Source organism: Eriocheir sinensis, chromosome 40, assembly GCF_024679095.1.
Source record: "Eriocheir sinensis breed Jianghai 21 chromosome 40, ASM2467909v1, whole genome shotgun sequence".
NCBI classification, from domain to species: domain Eukaryota; kingdom Metazoa; phylum Arthropoda; class Malacostraca; order Decapoda; family Varunidae; genus Eriocheir; species Eriocheir sinensis.
This window is the reverse complement of record NC_066548.1, coordinates 1638534-1658002: the sequence shown is the minus strand read 5'-3', so window position 1 is coordinate 1658002 and position 19469 is coordinate 1638534. Positions and strand designations below refer to the sequence as shown.

At 47.9% G+C, this 19469-nt stretch overlaps 1 protein-coding gene across 2 annotated transcripts in view; it reads right to left on the bottom strand.

Moving 5' to 3' along the window:
• Positions 1 to 19469, bottom strand: part of LOC127009165 (GATA-binding factor C-like) — a 97856-nt gene that overhangs the window by 4518 nt on the left and 73869 nt on the right. For both annotated transcript variants that reach the window (XM_050881959.1, XM_050881958.1), the window contains exons 3-4: positions 17457 to 17602; positions 17121 to 17246 (exon numbers count right to left, since the gene is read on the bottom strand). In XM_050881959.1, coding sequence (XP_050737916.1) covers positions 17121 to 17246; positions 17457 to 17602 — 272 coding nt within the window. The remainder of the gene's footprint in view (positions 1 to 17120; positions 17247 to 17456; positions 17603 to 19469) is intronic.

Below are 19469 nucleotides of genomic sequence, written 5' to 3'. Positions count from 1 at the left end.
TCCCTCGATTCGCTTCTTGATATAAATAAAAGATTTAGAAGATAAAACGAGGCAGATAAGCGTTTGGGGAGAAAAGACGCAAGCTATTTCAGTTCTATAGAGGCGTGTTAGTATTTCCCTCTTGAAACAGTTGCTTGGGCTATTAGAAAACACAGAACAAAACCGAGGTGCAGATATGAATGTCGGATGAATAGGAAGTCTCGTAATCATAGGGTCATTTTTTTTTTAACATTTCGGCGCCCAAGGACACATATTTGACAAGGCTTTCATAGGAGTTTGGGGGCATTTCCATAGGTAGTTTTCGATCCTGGAGGTAGACTGACCCTTCCTCTGTACCACGAACCTAAAAAAACACTCATTATAATCCGACTGATCTCCTTTTTGGGCTTTGGAAGTAATTGATGTAAGAGGTTGAAGAAGCGCTCGACAATACCTACTTTAATAGTGTTGCTTTGCGTGTTGTGTTTATGTGTTCAGGATTAAGACAAAGAAAACTCCACCTGGTTCACTCTATCCCCGCACTGTCGCTGTTCTGTACTGCGAGGGAAGCACACGCGTATGGTACAGAAATACTAATAGAAAACAACAGAATAAAAAAGAATGAACCTCTCCCATTGAATTACATGTTAGGTACAGAATAGTTAAAAAAAAAATAAAGCAAGGAAGAAAAGACGAAACAAGAGCTAGCAAGAAGTCTAGTGTGTGTGTGTGTGTGTGTGTGTGTGTGTGTGTGTGTGTGTGTGCTTGTTCCCGGATCTGGCTTTGGCATGAGTGTTGTGATGGAATGCTTGTCGTTGAGGAGATTATTGTGGAATGCTGATTACAGCATTACTCTGCACCACCGGGGGAGGGGGGGGAGGGGGGACGAAGGGGGCAAGGAAGGGGGGAGGGGGGGTTGGGAGGGAGAGAGGTTGGAGGGGGGAGGATGAAGTGATGTGTGTGTGTGTGTGTGTGTTCAGGAAGTTGTGTTGTTTTCTCCATTCTACAAATCTTAAGGTATTGTGATGTATTGCAAAGCTTCTTTCCTATTGTTTATGTGTTAGATTCAGTTTGCTTAGCCAATACTTAATTTGCTGAACCTTACTGTAAGCTGTTGCCAATATGCTGTCTGCCTGTCGTCTGTCTCTGTTTATTATATTAGTGTTGGTGTTGGTGTTAGTGGTAATCGTAGTGGTGGTGGTGGTCGGTGGTAGTAGTAGTAGTAGTAGTAGGGGTGATGGTGGTGGTGGTGGTGGTTGTTATGGTGATGATAGTGATGGTAGTGATTGTGGAGGTGGTGATGGTGATGGTGGTTATTGTGGTTATAGTGTTGGTGTTGTTGGTTGTAGTGACGATGGTGGTGATGGTGGTGATGGTATTGGTTGTGGTGGTAGTGGTGGTAGTGGTGGTGGTGGTGGTGGTGGAGGTCTGTAAGATGGAAACAAACGCCCAACCCTTTCCGAACACTCTGCAGGGGGAAAGGATCAGCGCTTTGACATGCTTCTGTTATCGCGGAGGGCAAGAAACGGGAGGCATGCAGGCGGGAGGAGGAGGAGGAGGAGGAGGAGGAGGAAGAGGAGGAGGAAGCAACATCGCCGGAAGGGTAATAGGAGTTCCATATGTCCTTGAAGTAACGATAAAATAGTTACCCACACCACAACAGAGAGAGAGAGAGAGAGAGAGAGAGAGAGAGAGAGAGAGAGAGAGAGAGAGTACTAAAGATGGAAAAAAAAAAACAAGAAAAAAAGAGAAGAAATACGAAAAGGAGGAAAATAACAGATAATTAGGAAGAAGAAAAAGGAGGAAAAATAACAAAATGAAGAGGAAGAAGGAAGAGGAGGAAGAGGAGGAAGAGAGGAGGAAGAGAGGAGGAAGAGGAGGGAATAGGATCACTCTGAGGAAGACTGGGCCTCCTCCTCCTCCTCCTCCTCATCATCATCATCTTCTTCCTCTTCCTCCTAGTCCTTCTCCTTCTCCTTCTCATTGTTGTTGTTGTTGTTGTTTATTTTCCTTCTTTTCCTTCCATAATCAATTCTTCTTTTATTTCTTTTTGTTCCTTTTTCTTTTTCTCTTCTTATCTTCCCCTTTTCTTTTTTTCCGCTTCTCTTCCTTTTCTTCTTTTTCTTTTTCTTTCTCCTCCTCCTCCTCCTCCTCCTTCTCCTGTGTTGTTACTGTTCTGTTTCCTTTCTAGTATTAATTTCTAGTTTTGTTTTCTTCTTTTTTATCCTCCTCCTCCTCCTCCTCCTCCTCCTGCCGTGTCACCACCTACAGAGGACTGAATTATCGCGTCCGGATACTTGGTGACTGAAGGGTTCGCGGGCCACCTCCGGGTCCGCTAACTGATCCTCGCGGTGTGCAATTATCCCGCGCTCCCTGTTATTAGCCCTGTGTGTGTGGGGGTGTGGGGGGGTAGGGGGAGGGAGGAAACCATATGTATAGAGTAGGAATTCTTTTGTACGTTTGTTATGTTGGTTGTCGAGTTGTAATTGTGTGTTTGTGGGGGTGGGAGTGAGGGGTGGGGGAGGGTTGGGTGGGGGGGTTACTGTGTGTGAGTGTGTGTGTGTGTGTGTGTGTGTGTGTGTGTGTGTGTGTGTGTGTGTGTGTGCCTGTCACAAACACTTTCCCGTCACTCAAATCACCACGGAAGAAAAAACAACAACTAAATCACAGAATAAGACACAAATAACATCAAATCATTCACTAACCACAAGGGCCAAGGTGACGGAGATGAACACGGCCGCCGCGCGCACCAAAAACATAAGCTCCCGACTTTACACTCTCCACTAACCAACGAAAGTGCTTCATAACTCTGCATACTAACTCTTTAACTACTGACAGAACATCGTGGCGTGACTGAGAGTAATATTAACATGCATGAGCTAACACACACACACACACACACACACATACACACACACACATACCCACACACGGCAACTAGAACCTCTTACTATAACCTCACCTCGCATTACCACACCTCACCTCTCGCGCTGTTCTCCAATTAGAGGCTCGTTCACACACCTCACCCTTGTCGCTTAGCAAATACGTGAGTGTCCGCGGCCAGCGTGAGTGGGTGGATGCCTCGTTTTGGATATTGGTGTTCGGAAAGGTGGTTTAGAGACTTGGTATTATAAAACATTTCGCCTCCCAAGAACACATATTTGACAAGGCTTTCGTAGGAGTTGTGGGCATTTCCAGGAGTAGTTTTATGACCCAGGTGGTAGTTTGACCCTTCCTCTTTACCGTGAACCTAAAGAAACACTCATTAGAACCCGACTGACCCCGTTTTTGACCTTTAGAAATAGCTGATGTGGGAGGCGAATGTGTCTAAGAATAACTTGGAAACGTGTGTGTTGTATTAGTCTTTGCTTTATGCTTCTCTTAACACTTCGCCTTCTTCTTCTTCTCCGTCCCTCAAACTCCCTTGGTATTCCTAAAGATATGTGAAGGGCTTCTAATATATGGACACTTCTTCCCTTATAACTGTAGGTCTTTTCATATTTTTCGCCCATAAAAGTTAAGTTTCTATAAATTTAATACTTTTTGCCTACCTGCTTACCTACCTATTTCCATTCTTTCATTCATCAATAGATCATTCATTCATACATACATATATATACACATAGCTCCTCTAGGGTTTATTATACATACATATATGCATACACGTACACACACAACCCCTTCCTTACTTCCCTCCTTCCTTCCTTTCTTCATGCTATCCTTCGCTTCCTCCACTCCTCCAGAAACACGCGTCTTTTCAATCCTTACCTCCCTTCCTTCCTTCCTTCCTTCTTCCCTCAAGCTCCATCCATCCTTCCTTCGTTCCCATCTTCCTTTCTTCCTTCCCTCCCTCCATTCCATTCCTTCTTTATTGCCTCCACTCCTGAGAAACAGACCTCCATAACTCCTCTTTCTCCCTCACCTATCCCCCTCTCTTCACCTTCTTCACATACCTTCTTTCGTTCTGTCGTTCCCTTCTTCCTTTTCCCTTCCCTCACTCCCGTTCAACCTTCTTCATCGCCCTCCTTCCAATTCTTTCCACCACGATGTTTCCTGAGTTCATTATCTTTCCGTTCGATCAGCTGCTGGCGGAGAGCTTCTGTCACACCCACCGCCACCACCACCACCACCTTCAGCAGTACTACCAACACCCCCTTCTCTGTCTCCCTTCCCCTCTCTGTTCCTCCCTTGCTAGCTAACATATCTGGACATTTCTGCGGCTGTCTGCTCATCGCCCCCCGGTCATCTCTCTTTCACGTTAGGCCCCTCTCCCTCTCTCTCTCCCCACCCCTCCTCTTTCCTCCTCCTCCTCCTCCTTCTCTCTCGTCTATACACACACACTTAGGAAATGGTGGAAAAAAGTTAGTGTTTTGCTTCTAATACTTTTGGTTCTTCTCTTTCGTTTTCTTCTTCTTCTTCTTGTTCTTGTTCTTCTTGTTCTTCTTCTTTTTTTTCTTCTTCTTCTACTGCTACTACTACTACTACTACTACTACTACAGAAAAGAGAGAAGTCTTCTTCTCCTGAAGGTGAAGTCAACAACACAACACAAAGCTGTGAAGCCTGTTGAATGCTGAGAGGGTGTGAAGGTGCTGAGGTTTTTTTCCTCTCTCTCTCTCTCTCCCTCCCCCCCCTTCTTCCTCTCTATCTCTCCCCTCCCTCCCTTTCTCCGTCTGTCTCCTTCCTTCCTTCCCCCCCCCCATGGATGGCATCTCATGGTATATCTATCTGTTTCTGTTTCTACATTTGTGTTTCCGACCCCCCCCCTACTCCGTTTCTGTCTCTCTGTGTTGTTTTGTGTTTTGGTCTCTACTCTCTCTCTCTCTCTCTCTCTCTCTCTCTCTCTCTCTCTCTCTCTCTCTCTCTCTCTCTCTCTCTCTCTCTCTCTCTCTCTCTCTCTCTCTCTCTCTCTCTCTCTCTCTCTCTCTCTCTCTCTCTCTCTCTCTCTCTCTCTCTCTCTCTCTCTCTCTCTCTCTCTCTCTCTCTCTCTCTCTCTCTCTCTCTCTCTCTCTCGCTCTCTCTCTCTCTCTCTCTCTCTCTCTCTCTCTCTCTCTCTCTCTCTCTCTCTCTCTCTCTCTCTCTCTCTCTCTCTCTCTCTCTCTCTCTCTCTCTCTCTCTCTCTCTTCCACCCCCACTCACTCTCACACCGTTGCCTTCCTCTTTCTCTCTCTTGTTCGCTGTCTGTTTCTTTTTCTCTTTTTCATTCGTTAAGGTTATTTTTCTAAGTGTTTCTCTAATGTTGTCTTCGTTTTCTTTCTTCTTCTTGTTATTATTTGTTATGGAAGTGATAGTATGCTCTCTCTCTCTCTCTCTCTCTCTCTCTCTCTCTCTCTCTCTCTCCTTCGATCGAGCAAAAACGTATACAAATGGCGAAGTTTTTTGTCGGCGTTTCCTTTTCTCCCTTTTCTGCATTTGGACTCGCCTTCCCCCAGCCAAGCATCTCGCATCTGCCTGACGCTGTAGCAATTAGTCGCTCGCTGGGTGCAGATGAAGATCAAGATCCTACTATTTTTTATCCGGCTGCTCCCACAACATCATTTTTTCCCCCCACCCCTCGCCGCCTCGCCGCCCTCCCTCCCCCGCGGCCTGTGAAGTCTGCCGACCCTTTCCCGTAATGGCTTAGCACGGGTCAAGTGTCCGCCGGTGACGCCTTGGCTGCGGGGGTGTTCGAGGGTGACGGGGTGATGGTGTGTGTTCGGTCGCGCCCTCACGAACGGAAGTGAAGTAGGAAGAAGAATGTTAGGATAGTTACCCGCCTTGCAGCCACCCCATAGCTAAAGGTCACTCCTATATACTCTTTGCAAGGCTGGTGTACTCTGCGGCGCCTTGACAAACGGTGTGAGGTCAAAAGAAAAGCATTATACTGCCATGTCGATGAATGTGAGGATAGTTACCCGCCAGCCGCCCCAGAGCTAAAAGTCACTCTTATATGGATTTACCGAGGCTGGTGTACTTTGCGGCGCCTTGACAAACGGTGCGAAGCGATAGAAAAATCCTCACTGCCATACTGATGAGTGTGAGGAAAATTGCATCCCGCCTCAAAGCCAAAGGTCACTCCTACAGGCTTATAGGGAGGTTAGTGTTCTCTGCACCGCCTAGACAAACGGTGTGAAGTCAAAGATAAGCCTCTCTGCCATATTGGTGAAGTGAGGAAAGCTGCCAGTCCTCCTAGAGCGAAGCGTCACTCCTACAGGCTTTAAGGGAGGTTAGTGTTCTCTGCACCGCCTAGACAAACGGTGTGAAGTCAAAGATAAGCCTCTCTGCCATATTGGTGAAGTGAGGAAAGCTGCCAGTCCTCCTAGAGCGAAGCGTCACTCCTACGGGCTTTTATCGAGTCTGGGACAAGTATTCTCAAACATTTCGGGGCCTTCATTCCCTCATTCCCATCTTGACGTATGTGAGGGAAGATGCGCGCCGCCTCGGACCAAAAGAATTCTCCCTATACTCCTTAAAAGTGACACGTGCGCCGATAATGGACAAGGCAGTGAGGGCAGTATGGCAAGTGGAGTTAGTCAGCCGTGGCCATTAACTCTGCCAGAAGTGTAGGGGAGATGGACACGGCCGGCAGGGAGGGAAGGAGGGGAACAGGCCAAGAGGCTAACCGTGGACTGTCAATGCCGCCTGTTCCGTTCAGAGATTTGTTACCGTGAGTTTTGGCATGACCGCTGTTGCTGCTCGGTCTTCAAAGGGGGGTTGTCGAGGGGAAGAGAACGTGGCTGAGGTTCCTGCGGGGTTGTCGAGGGGAAGAGAAGGTGGCCGAGGTTCCTGCGGGGTTGTCGAGGGGAAGAGAAGGTGGTTAAAGTCCCTGCTGGGTTGTCTAAGAAAAGAGAACAGGGCTGAGGTTTCTGAGGTGTTGTTGAGGGAGGAGAATGTGGATGGCTGAGGTTCCTGTGGGGTTGTCTAAGGGAAGAAAACGTGGCTGAGGTTTCTGAGGGGTTGTTGAGGGAGGAGAACGTGGATGGCTGAAGTTCTTAGGAGGTTGTCGATGATAAAGAGAATGTGATTGAGGTTCCTGGGAGTCTGAAGCAAATATAGTCACTCAGGATGACGCGTAATGAATGAGATCACGCCTTGATTAAATTTTGCATTCTCCTAGTGAGAGATACACACGAATTCTGCATCCTGACCGAGATAATCACCCTTGAAAACCTTCTCTGTGGCCTTGGAGAACAGCGGTAATGGGAACCCGATATGTTTAAGAATACACCTCATTGCTAGACGGGGAAGATGAGAATAGGGCAACTTGTGGACAGTACGAGCAAGCAAGCAAACGATTCCTAGCCTATTTAGTAATCACGGTGAAGCTGGCCGGTATAGGGTGAGAGAAAACGGCCCGCGGGGTTAGGTGTAGGAAGGTACCGAGCGCGCGTGTGAGAGGGTGCGAGGATGTGCGCTCTCCCCCACGGCCGCGCTGACAGGCTTATCACTGCTACTATCTCGCTGCTGAGGACGGCCGCGCGGGGCTGCTGCATAACGCCCGGATGTGTTAGTAGTGTACCGTGTGTGTGTGTGGAGGGGAGGGGAGGGTGAGAGAAGGGATCGAAGGAAGAAAACGAAGGATACGGAGGAATGGAGGAAAGAAAAGACGGATATATAGAGGAAAGAAAGAATGAAGGAAGGAGGAAGAGAACGAGGAGAGAAGAGGGAGTGGAGGGAAAGAGGGAAAGAAGAGAAGGGCATGGAGGAAAAGAGGAAAGAAATGAGGAATATGTGGAGGAGAGAAGAAGAGGGAGGAGAGGAGTGGAGTAACTGAGGGAGGGAAAGAGGAAGGAGTTAAAGGGAGTTAATGGAAGGAAGGGAGTATAGGGAAGGAGAGCATAAGGAAAAGTGTATAAGGAAGGGAGTGGAGGAAGGGAAGGACGGTGGAGGGAGTGGAGGGCGGCATGTTCGGTTTAAGAGGGAGTTTGGCATGCGTCTTGTGGCCGCTTCAAAGAGGGCGAGAGAGACTGCCCGATACTAATCTTGTTCCTGTGTGTGTGTGTGTGTGTGTGTGTGTGTGTGTGTGTGTGTGTGTGATTTATTTCGGTTCGCGTGTCTGTTTGTGTGTTTGTTTACTCGGCTGTCACTCCTTGTTTGTTTGTTTGTTTGTTTTTGTTTGTGTAACTGCATGGCGAAGGAGGAGGAATCTTGCATGCGTGTGTGGACAAGTATGTGTGTGTGTGTGTGTGTGTGTGTGTGTGTGTGTGTGTGTGTGTGTGTGATCTGTATTTCTGTGTCTGTCTGTCTGTTTGTCTGTCTGTCTGTCTGTCTCTCTCTCTCTCTCTCTCTCTCTCTCTCTCTCTCTCTCTCTCTCTCTCTCTCTCTCTCTCTCTCTCTCCCCACCCGCCTCCCTCCCTCAGACGGAAATGGAGGCTGGGGAAGGAAGGAGGGCGAGACGGGCTTAAGAAGCGAAGTGGTGATGATTTAATATTTTCGTCTGCCGTGACACTTAGAAAGGGAGAGCCTACACGCCTGTCTGCTGGGGGGACAGGTGTGGGGGTGGTGGTGGTGGTGGTGGAGTCTTATAATGTTCCGGGGATGGCAGGATAAGTTTTTTCTCCTTCGCGTTTTAAGGTTGGGTTAGTTGCATCCATTTTCTGATCTTTAAAACGTGTTGGATGGATGGTTGTGTGAATTGCTTGTGTTGTTAATGACGATGGTGATTTGGATAATGATAATAATAATAATGATACTACTACTACTACTACTACTACTACTACTACTACTACTGCTACTACTACTAAAACTACTACTACTACTACTACTTCTACTACTACTACTACTACTACTACTACAACTAAAATGAGGTTAAAGAAGAGAGGAAAAATAAAAAGAAAGAAGAAGCCTAAAAAAAGTACATCAGATAAAATGAAGAAAAAGAAGAAGTAGAAGGAAGAGGAAGAGGAGGAGAAGAAGATATAAAAGATGAAAAAGAAGAAAATGATTAAAGGGAAAACAAAACATAAAGTAGAAGAAAAAGCTGAACTTGAAGATGATGAAAAAAAAAGATGCTGACGATTAAGATAAAAAAAAGGAAGAAGTAGAAAAAAAAATAATTGAGAGACAACTTCAGAGAGCATCAAAGGGAAACAAACAAACAAACAAACAAAAAATATAACCACCACAAAGACCTGAGACAAAAAAAAAAAAAATGAAGCCAAAATTTAAAACCTCGAGAAAAAAAAACCACGAGTCATCAGAAAACAAAGAAAAAGAAAACAAAAAAATTATAATCAGATCAAGGATGCGAGATGAGTCTTTTAGAAGCGAGATGAGGCGAGACAAGATGAGGAGATGAGGCGAGATTGAGGATGCTGAGTGAAGGGTGAGGAGAGGAGGAGGAGGAGGAGGAGGAGGAGGAAGAGGAGGAGGAAGGGGGATGGACAAATCATATCAATAAGTTGTGTTCGAAAAAGAAAAGGCAATGAAAAATGACAGAGGAGGAGGAGGAGGAGGAGGAGGAGGAGGAGGAAGATGAGGAGGAAGAGGAGGAGGAGAAGAAAGAGGAAGAGAAGAAGAAGACAACGAAAGCAGAGAGTATACAAGAATATAAAGGAGTGATTAGGTTAGGTTAGGTTAGGTTAGGTTAGGTTAGGGTAGTAGTAGTAGCAGTAGTAGTAGTAGTAGTAGTAGTAGTAGTAGTGGTGATGGTGGTAGTGGAGGGTTTGCTTCCTATCCCGTCATCGCTGCTGGTCTGGGTCTGGTGTGGCCTGGTCTGGGTCTGGGCTGGGCGGGGTACGGTATCAGTGGCGGGGATCTGCTGGTGTTTGCTGGCCTAAACATTGCCACAGCGCCGAGGCTTTGATGTCCCCGAGGCATGAACGGGCTTTTTAGCGACCACTCTGCCGTACCATCGCTAATTAATGAAGAGTTTTCCCCTTTTTAGGACACTTGCAAACACTCGCTTCTTTTGGCCTTTCTCCTTTCAGTTACGTTTTTTTTTCGCATGTGTGTGTGTGTGTGTGTTTGTGTGCGTGTGTGTTTATGATGAAGGTGGCGGTGGTGGTGGTGGTGGTGGCTGGAGGTTGAAAAAAATGTGTAGTTGATATTTTTTTCGCTGTGTGGTATTTGTGGTGGTGGTGATGTTGGTTACGGTGATAGTGTTTGTAGCTTATATATAAAAAAATGATAATATGCAGGAAGTCAAGAGTTAGGGGAAAAGGTTTAGCAAGGAAAGGAGTAGAAGGGTGAGGTGATGAGGAGAGGGTAGCGTAGGGTAGGCAAGGAATACCGGAGGAGGTGGAGTTGAGTGTGGCATAGGAAACAGGGAAGGGTGAAGCTATTTGACAGGGCAGCGTAGGGAAGGCAAGGTATAGCAGAGGAGGTGGAGTTGAGTGTGGCATAGGAAACAGGGAAGGATGAAGCTATTTGACAGGGCAGCGTAGGGTAGGGGAGGTGTAGCGAAAGGAGGGTATCAGGACACCTCTCATCCCTAAAGTGACCTATCTTTCGGCCACTCCTCCTGACTCTTCTGTAGGAGCAGTGAGTAGCGGGCTTATTTTTCATTAGTTTTCTTTTTTTTGCCCTTGAACAGTTTCCTCTACTGTAAATAAAAATGTGAAGGAGGTTGAAGATATGAGGTAGGGTAACGTAAGGTCAGTCAGCAGTAGCAATAGTAGTAGTAGTAGTAGTAGTAGTAGTAGTAGTAGTAGAAGTAGTGGCAGTAGCAGGCGTATAGTGGTAGATAGGTAGCAGTGTGGTGTGAGTGAATGAGTCAGGCCACAGCAGCAACCACGCCCCCTTCCTCCTCGTCCCCCCCCCCCCCCACCCCCACCCCCCGGCGTTCATCGCGGCGTGCCCGGGAACGTGCTGATGCTGCCGATAATCTGGGCCGAGATCTGACGAGCAGCTTTTAAGTGACGCGCCGCCGCCATACCTCGGGAAGGGCCGCTGGGGTGCCGCCTGTGCCGCCCTAGCCTTCCCTGCCCTGCCTATACCCGCCCCTGCCCTGCCTATACCCGCCCCTGCCCTGCCCTAGCCTTCCCTGCCCTGCCCTAGCCTCCCCTGCCCTGCCCTAGCCTCCTCTATTCTTCCCTAGACTCCCTTGCTCTTTCCTAGCCTCCCCTGCCTTGCCCTAGTTTCCCCTGCCCTTCCCTAGCCTTCCCTGCCCTGCCCTAGCCTTCCCTGCTCTGCCCTAGCCTCCCATGTCCTGCCCTAGCCTCCCCTGCCCTGCCCTAGCCTTCCCTGCTCTGCCCTAGCCTCCCATGTCCTGCCCTAGCCTCCCCTGCGCTGCCCTAGCCTTCCCTGCCCCGCTATTGCCTCCCCTGCCCTGCCTTAGCCTCCCCTGCCCTTCCCTAGCCTTCCTTGCCCTGCCATTTCCTCCCCTGCCATGTCATTGCCTATCTTCCCCTGCCCTAGCCTTCCCTGCCCTGCCCTAGCCAACACCAAACCCCACGCTGCTCTACCCTGCTCCTTGTAAACCCTATCTTACCTTGTCCTTCCTTGCCTAGATATACCTTTGCCATGTCTTACCCTGCCTCGCCAAACCCTACCTTGCCCATGTCTTACCTTTCCCTGTCCAAACCTACCCTGCTTTAGTTTAGTCCCTCCCTGCCCTTCCCCTCCCTGGGTTATCAAGGGGCACAAGGGTTGAGTATTTCAGTGCAGCTTGTCTTATTATTGGGTTTGAAGCTAGTGGAGGAGTTAAGTGGACATCATGGATTCAAAGAGTTAGTGATTGACTGTTTTGTTTTAGAGGAGAGGTACGGGTGGTATATAGATAGATAGATAGATAAATAGATAGAGAAAAGAGAGATACTAACAACCCCAGTGGACGTTATGGCTTCAAAGAGTTAGTCATTGTACTATTTGTGTTAGACGAGAAATAAGGGTCGTACATATAGTCAGATAGATAGATAGATAGATAGATAGATAGATAGATAGACAGATACAGAGAGAGCAAGAAACTACTAACCAGACAAACGAAAGAAAAAAAAAAACCCTCGTAAAAGCAGCTCTCTAAAACAGCTCCCAAATTAAGCTTCTCCAGGGGTGCTTCGTCCCCTTCAGAGGCTAGTACGCAGGGCCGTCACGAGGGGGCCGTCAGGGGGGGAGGGGGAAGGGGTAGAGGGGGCGGATCAGCAGGCAAAGAGCGCCAAAAATGGTTCCTGCCGCCACGCCCACACCAGCAGGAGGAGGAGGAGGAGGAGGAGGAGGAGAAAGAATATGAGGATGAGAGAGAGAAATAGAAAGAGGAGGAGGAGGAGGAGGAGGAGGATTAGGAGGAACAGGAAGAGGAGGAGGATGAGGAGGATGAGAATGAGGAAGAGGAAGAGGAGGAGGAGGAGGAGGAGGAGGAGGAGGAGAGTAAGTAAGTGGAGGTAGTACTTAAACTTTCCCTCTAAGTGTTGTTTCTCTCTCTCTCTCTCTCTCTCTCTCTCTCTCTCTCTCTCTCTCTCTCTCTCTCTCTCTCTCTCTCTCTCTCACGGCCTTCCCTACTCTCTCCCTTCACTAAACAACCCTCCCTCCATCTCTTTCCTCCTTTCCCTTCCTCTCTCCCTCCCTCCCTCTCTCTCTCTCCCTCACGGCTAAATATCAAGCCATTAATCTACGGTAAAGAAAAAAAAAATAAGGAAGGGAAGTAGAATATTCATCCACTTCAACACGAAAGGGGAAGGGAGAGGTATTGGCGGAGGAGGCGAGGGTTGGAGACGCGTAAGGATGGCGGTGGTGGTGGTGGTGGTGGTGATGGTGGTGGTGGTGAATGTGTGTGTCCGGGAGAATGGCGGTAAGGGAGAAGATGAAGGACTACACGGAGGAGGAGGAGGAGGAGGAGGAGGAGGAGAAAGAAACGAAGGAAAAGGAAAATGACGTTAATAGGAACAATAAGACAAGAAAAAAGAGAAAATTTGACAAAAGAAAAGTAATATCAGTAGTAATAATAGTAGTAGTAATAGTAGTTGTAGTAGTAGTAGTCTAGCAGCAGCATTTATTGTAGCAGGGTTAGTCAAAGTAGTAGTAGTAGTAGTAGTAGTAGTAGTAGTAGTAGTAGTAGTGGTAGCAGTATTGGTAATGGCGGTGGTGGTAATCTTACTGGTCTTAATAGTGAATGGGAGATAGATACGAGCTGGCCTGTGCGTTGCCGGATCAATGGTTGCATGGTGGTGGTGATAATGGTGGTGATTAGGGGTGGTGGTGGTGAGACAGCGTTAGTGGTGGGGTGTGGTGGTGGTGGTGGTGGTAATGGTGGTTGTCAATGACGGGGGTTGTGGACTTGTGGTCGTGGTTGTGGAGAAATTGGGCAGAATATCACCGAAGAATTTTTTTACATAACGCTAACTTATTTTTTCATCCATTTCTTTTTGTATATCATTTTCTATTTCCCTCCCAAAAAAAAACGAGCATATAACATCCTAAGTTTTTATTTTTTTACATAAACGCTAACTTAATTTTTTCATCATTTTTTTGGGGGTACGATTTCATGAACTTCAAACATATCCATCCATCGCGTCTTTTCATTCTTCCCAATTTTTCTCCCTCGCCCTTCCTTTCCCTTTACATTCCCTTCCATCTTTCCTGCATGACATTTCTCTCCTTTGCTCGACGTGTTTCCTTTGCTTTGCGTCTTATTCCCGTGAAGGTCTCAGTATTTCCTACAGTCCCTTTTTCTTGATCTCTGTTTCTCTTTTCGTGTCTTCCTCCCTTGAAAGTCTTGAGTCTTTCCTATATTCTCTTTCTCTTGCTCTTCGTCTCTCCAAGTCTTCCTCTCGTGAGTCTTATTAGTCTTTCCCTACATTCCCTTCTTCTTGCTCTTCATCTCTCTTTTCATGTCTTCCTCCCCTCATGGTCATAGTCTTTCCCTGCATTTCCTTTCTCCTGCTCGTTGTCCTTCGCTTCTTCCTCCCGTGAAACTCTTAGGCCGTGATGTCCCTTAACACTGGGTCCTCCTCCGACGCCTCTGTGCAAGCCCTCCCCGGCCGTTTCTCGCCCCAAGCACCACAAAATGCCTCGTTATCACGCGCCTCATCCCGCCGCTCGCCTTCAATGAATGAGTATCACCGCCTTACGGAAGATTGTATCACGCGCAGCCTCCACCATCGCCCGACATCTTTATATCGAGCAGGATCAGGGTCGCCGTTGATAAGGGAGTTTATCTCTCATCGCGGGCAGGGCGGGCGCCATCTTGATCTTGTGTCGAGATGCTGTTGGCAGACTATCTAGCGAGATTAAATATACATCTCACGTGTTTTTGTGGCTTTTTGTTGGGGGAGCAAAGTTATGTCAGCTGTCACCGCGCCGCCTCGCCTCGCTTCTTCGTGGGTGCCCAGCGTGTTTGAGGGCGAACGTGCTTACTGCAGACAAATGTTTTCCCGGCGGTCACGAAACAGACAAACACACACAGACTCCGCATCACAACCTACGAAGACCAGAGCAATGAAGTCTTATCTCACAACAAGCCCACCAGCGCCGCCAAGGAATACGGAGTTTGTGAATTGCGTGTCCTCTGGTTTATGGAGGCGTGACTTGAGGCGTTGTCATCGTCTAACAGGGCTCAAAACTGTGTTACATAACGGACGTATAGATGAGCCAAACTTTAACGATGATTTCCTCGCTTTTTGGATATTAGCGCACTAGACCTTGTGCTCTTGAAAGGCTCAATTAACAAGTATAGCATTTACAAACGTGCTTCTATCATCAGCCACAATTTACGGCGCGACCATAACCAAGATGAACGAGCGGCGATGCGAGATTCAGATCTGTGCTCACCACCATGAACCCGCGCGAGGCTGCCTGGCGGAGATTTTCCCTCAGATCCCGGCGGCTGGGTGGCTCGGGCCCGACATACATCTTGCCATCTCGCTGCTATCTCACAGATGGCCATCAATCCTTTATCTCGGCCGGCTATCTCCCCATCCAAGCACCTCATCCTCTCCGCGCCACACCTGCTTACGGCCAGGGCAGGGAGGGGTGGAAAGAGGGAGGGGGGAAGGGAGAGCGAGGGGAGGGAGAGTTACAAAATGGGAGAGATGAGTGTGGGTGGGTGCAAGAAGTGGGAGTGAGGGAGACGAAGTATATTTCTCTGTAACGCTGCTCTGTGGCCTTTAGTTTTGGTGCATAGTCCTCCATTATTGTGTCTTACCGCCTGTGTTTTCTCCGTATATATATGTTTTTGTTTGTTTATGGGGGAAGTATGATACGGGATTTTTTTAGCCTTTACTCGCATTTAACCCGGTAGCTGCAGGGATCATGTTTCTTAAAGGCCCCTCCAAGCGAGAAAAATGAGAAAAAAACACCCCTCACACAAACCATTTCATAATATACATCAAAGCATTTGTGATTAGATTATGTATCATCTATTTTGGGGGGTTTATATCATGGCAAAAATTTGGCCCATCGCTGGTACACGGTAAAGCCACAAATTTGGCCCGTCGCTGCTACTGGGTTAAAAGACTGCTTTCTCCATGTGTATTCTTCCTCCTTCTCCCCTGCTTGAATGCACCGTCGTGAAGGCAGCGAGGATATGCCGAGGAGGCGTGAGTGAGGGGCAGGACCCCCCTGAACCCTGAGTTAGCTCGGCAGGGAGACTGTATGAAGTAGTTTGGGCTTTATACGCCATGTTTGTTTTCAGGGGAGTTGCGGAGAGTGCCCGCAAGGTGGCAGCACCAGTGTGGCAGGCTTCTCGATGTGTGATAATGACTCAAAAATACGATAATCAGTTCAGGTATTCGAACATCTTAATATTATCCTTTCCACTCTCAAAGAAACATGAATTTACGATTTTAACAAAAGGTGTAACTGATGTGTCGTTAAATGGTTGGTTGCGACAGTTTAAGTCAGAAACTAGTTATACAATCTGCACGGTACGACAATCTAGTGGAGTTGGCCCTGTTGACCCGTCCTCAGCTTAGTTCAAACCTCAAGAGCCTCCGATACCGCGGTTAATACTGTTCTAGTGCTCGTTAGGCGACTTTATACCTTTTATCATTGACGCCTGCTGACCTACATAACACACCACCAACACAACCAGCATCTCCCCACAGGCTGGACGTAAGGTAAGGGTAATAGGATCACCCCCCCACCCTCTTGCCCGTCACCTCCACCCATCACTGCCCTTGCCCCCGTCCACCCCTATGCCTCTCCCCTCCACCTATTCACCCCCTTGCCTCACCTCCACCTAGTCACTCATTCTCACCCATTCCAACACCTTCAATATCACTTCACAACGCCTTCAGTATCCATCTAGGGGACGTCTCAAATGCTTCTAATTCAACCTGTCCACCTGGTTCTCTCTGCCTGCCCTGACTTATACGATTTTTAAGGTGCCATTCTGCTTCTTTGCCCACCTCTTGTCAGTAATACGCCGTCATGCTAAGTCTCGCCCTGTCCCATAAGCCCCGTTGTCAAACCCTCAATGCTTCCCTCTGCGCCCCTCCATACCCCTTCTCTTCCCCTTGCGGTCCTCCTCCCCTCCCTTGCAGCCTCTCCTCTTCTCCATAGTGGTTCTCCTCCCCTCCCTTGCGACCCTCCTTCCTCACTTTCGGCCCTCCTCTCCTTCCTAGCGGCCCTCCTCCACTCCCTAATGCCTCCTCCTCCTCCTCTCCTTCTGGCACCCCCTCCCCTGTAGTTTACTCGTTCCCCTTCAAGCCCAGATAAAAAGTTTGCCTTCTTGTAATTTCAGTGTGTTGTTCCTGTTGTTTGAGTTTTCTTTCTTCGTCCCAAGGTTGTGTTTGCTTTCTACAAATATACGTCGAGGAGGGTTTTAAATGTTGGCGGCGGCGTCTCGTGATTATGTGATTCGGCTTTTGAAGAGTGAGGAAATATACTCAAGTGTGTAGGCTTTGAATTTACTGTCGCATGTTGGGTTTCTATTGTCCGCGTGTAGAGGCCATTATGTCTAGTGAATTAGGTGTGTGCCACCCTTTAAAATGATATGCTCGATTCGAAGACACTAGCGAAAGAGACAGACCCCGCTTAAGCATCGTTTGCCCCCAGTCATCGTTGGAACTAGTGTCAGTGGTCGGCACGTTGGTGATGCACAGCCCCTCGACGGCACGCGTAAAGAGTCATCTGTCGGAAGTATTTTGAAGCTCACCTTTCTGTATAGTATTCCCCGTATGCTCGTTCCTACTGACGATATAAATTATGGTGTATGAGTACCTTGAATGGGGACACACACACACACACACACACACACACACACACACACACACACACATATACTCACGTTATGCAGCTTGTAGTAGAGGCCGCACGCGTTACACACTGGCTCGCCGTTCTGGTTGCGTCGCCAGAGCGTGGTCGTCGTCGTCTTGCAGTTGGCGCAGCTGGTGCCCGCCCGCCGCTGGGCCGACTGTAAGGAGACCTACCTGGTTAGTGCCGCTTGGCCCTCTCTCTCTCTCCCCTCTCTGGCAATGCTATGGTGAATTATTATTATTCTGTGTATTATATTCTACCTTGTGTAGACTGACTGGGACATTATTGTCTCCATATATCCGTGTGTATACTCCCATATTTCACTTAGCGGCGCTGATGCCGGGCGTATGTGGCGTGCAGTACGTACCATGCGCTGCTTGGGCTTGATGAGGGGCCGGTTCTGTCCGTTCATCTTGTAGTAGAGGCCGCAGGCGTTGCACAGGTAGTGGCCGTTGCCGTCGCGTCGCCACAGCGGCGTCGACGTGGCGCCGCAGTTGACGCACTCACGGCCCTCTGCGGGACACAGGGACGGTGAGAGGCGACACACGTGCACGCAATGATGCTGCGGCTCGATACAACGACGACACCGAATGCAAAAAATACATTAACTACCACAATTAAATAAATGTGATACAAAAACAAGATAAACTTTTGTTAAAAACATCAAATATTCAGCAAAATATTTTTCAAAACTGCAAATGAACCGTTGAAAATGAATTAAATTAAATGAATCAGATAAAACAAGAAAAATGGCAAACAGTAGCTGATGACAGTGTTGTGGCGTTGAGTGGCTGCAGGGTGAGGGGGCGTGGCCGCCGGGTGAGTGGCAGCACAATGAGGCGATGAGCGTGTGAGTGTGTGTGGCGTGAGTCAAAATAAAGCTAAAAGAAGCATCATGCCAAACAAGCAGGAAGACAAGCACAAAAGAAGCAAAAAGCAGGCAGAGGCAGCAGGCGTTGGCACGAGCAGCATGCACCCCAACCCCCCTTCCTGTCCCCTCCCCCTGCCTCCCCTCCTCCCAGCCTCTCCTCTCCCCATCCAGATCTTCATCACTCTGTTTACCTTTCAATTCGTCCTGTCATCTTTTTACTCGGGTCCGCAAGTACAGGTGCCACTCACTAATTAACATACACCTGCGCTATCTCAGGGCAGGTTAACCATCTCAAACTCGTGTCCCAGTGTTGGTTAACCCCATGACTGCGGATCTCCTACAAGAAGACATCACCAAGCTACAGGAATGGAACAAAAAGTGGCTGCTGCAATTCAATGAAGAAAAATATAAAGTCCTGCATTTGGGAGCGGATATCCAGCATACCAATACCACATGGGAAACACTCCACTATCCACCACAGAGGCAGAGAAAGACCTGGGACTATATTTTACCAGGCTACCATCGCAGCGGACGGGTTAACTATCTCGATCTCAGCTCCGTGATCAGGCTACGAGATTTAGATATGCGTACTAACAGGAGTGGTGCGTACGAACTGGTGAATAGAGTAGTGCCAGGACTCATTGAAGGGTGCGCGTGGGAGGTGTCCAGAGATGGTAGGTGATGGGGGGGCGTGAGTGGCAGGCAGGGAGGGAGGGAGGGAGGGAGAGCTCGTTGGCTGGGTGGGTGGGTCGCCTCGCCGCCTCGGTCCTCCCAGACACACGTGATAACTTCCCGATAATGGAAATGTCATTCGTATCTAGGCGAGCAGAACTTTTTTTTGGCCAACAATTAATCATCAGAAATTAAACTGTTGTGTGTCTGAGGCAAAATGGAGCCGAGAACAGGCGTTATAAGGGGTCACGTGCTAGACAAAGGGGGTATAGAGTAGTGAAATGGGTCTATGGCTACAGTGCTTTCTTATAGTACTGATACGCTTCCCCATTCAGTGCTTGGGGAGCTGGTCATCGCATCGTTAGTAATCTCAACAACTTGGACATGAAACTAACCTGACAGAACCTTAAGGAGTTTCTTTATTTAGCATTAACATACCTCTCTTTCACTGCAGTATTATTTATTTTGCTTCTGAGTCAATGATTTACTTAAGTTAACTAATAGAATCCACCATAACCAGATAGAACATTTAATTCCCTTATATATTCACGGTCAAAGTCTTTCTATAGCCTCTGCAAACCTTAACAGACCTCTCTTTCTCTCCAGTACTATTTATTTTGCTTCTGAGTCAATGATTTACTTAAGTTAACAAGCAGAATCCAGTATTACCATAGATAACATTAACTTCCCTTGTAATACTAATGATCAGGGTGCTTCTATAGCCTCTACAAACCCTTAATTCTGTGCACTATTTACCTTTACTACCAATGTTTTGCTTCGTTTAGAAAATAAAATCCCTCATGACCAGACGTAAAATTAAATTCCCTTGTAGATTCC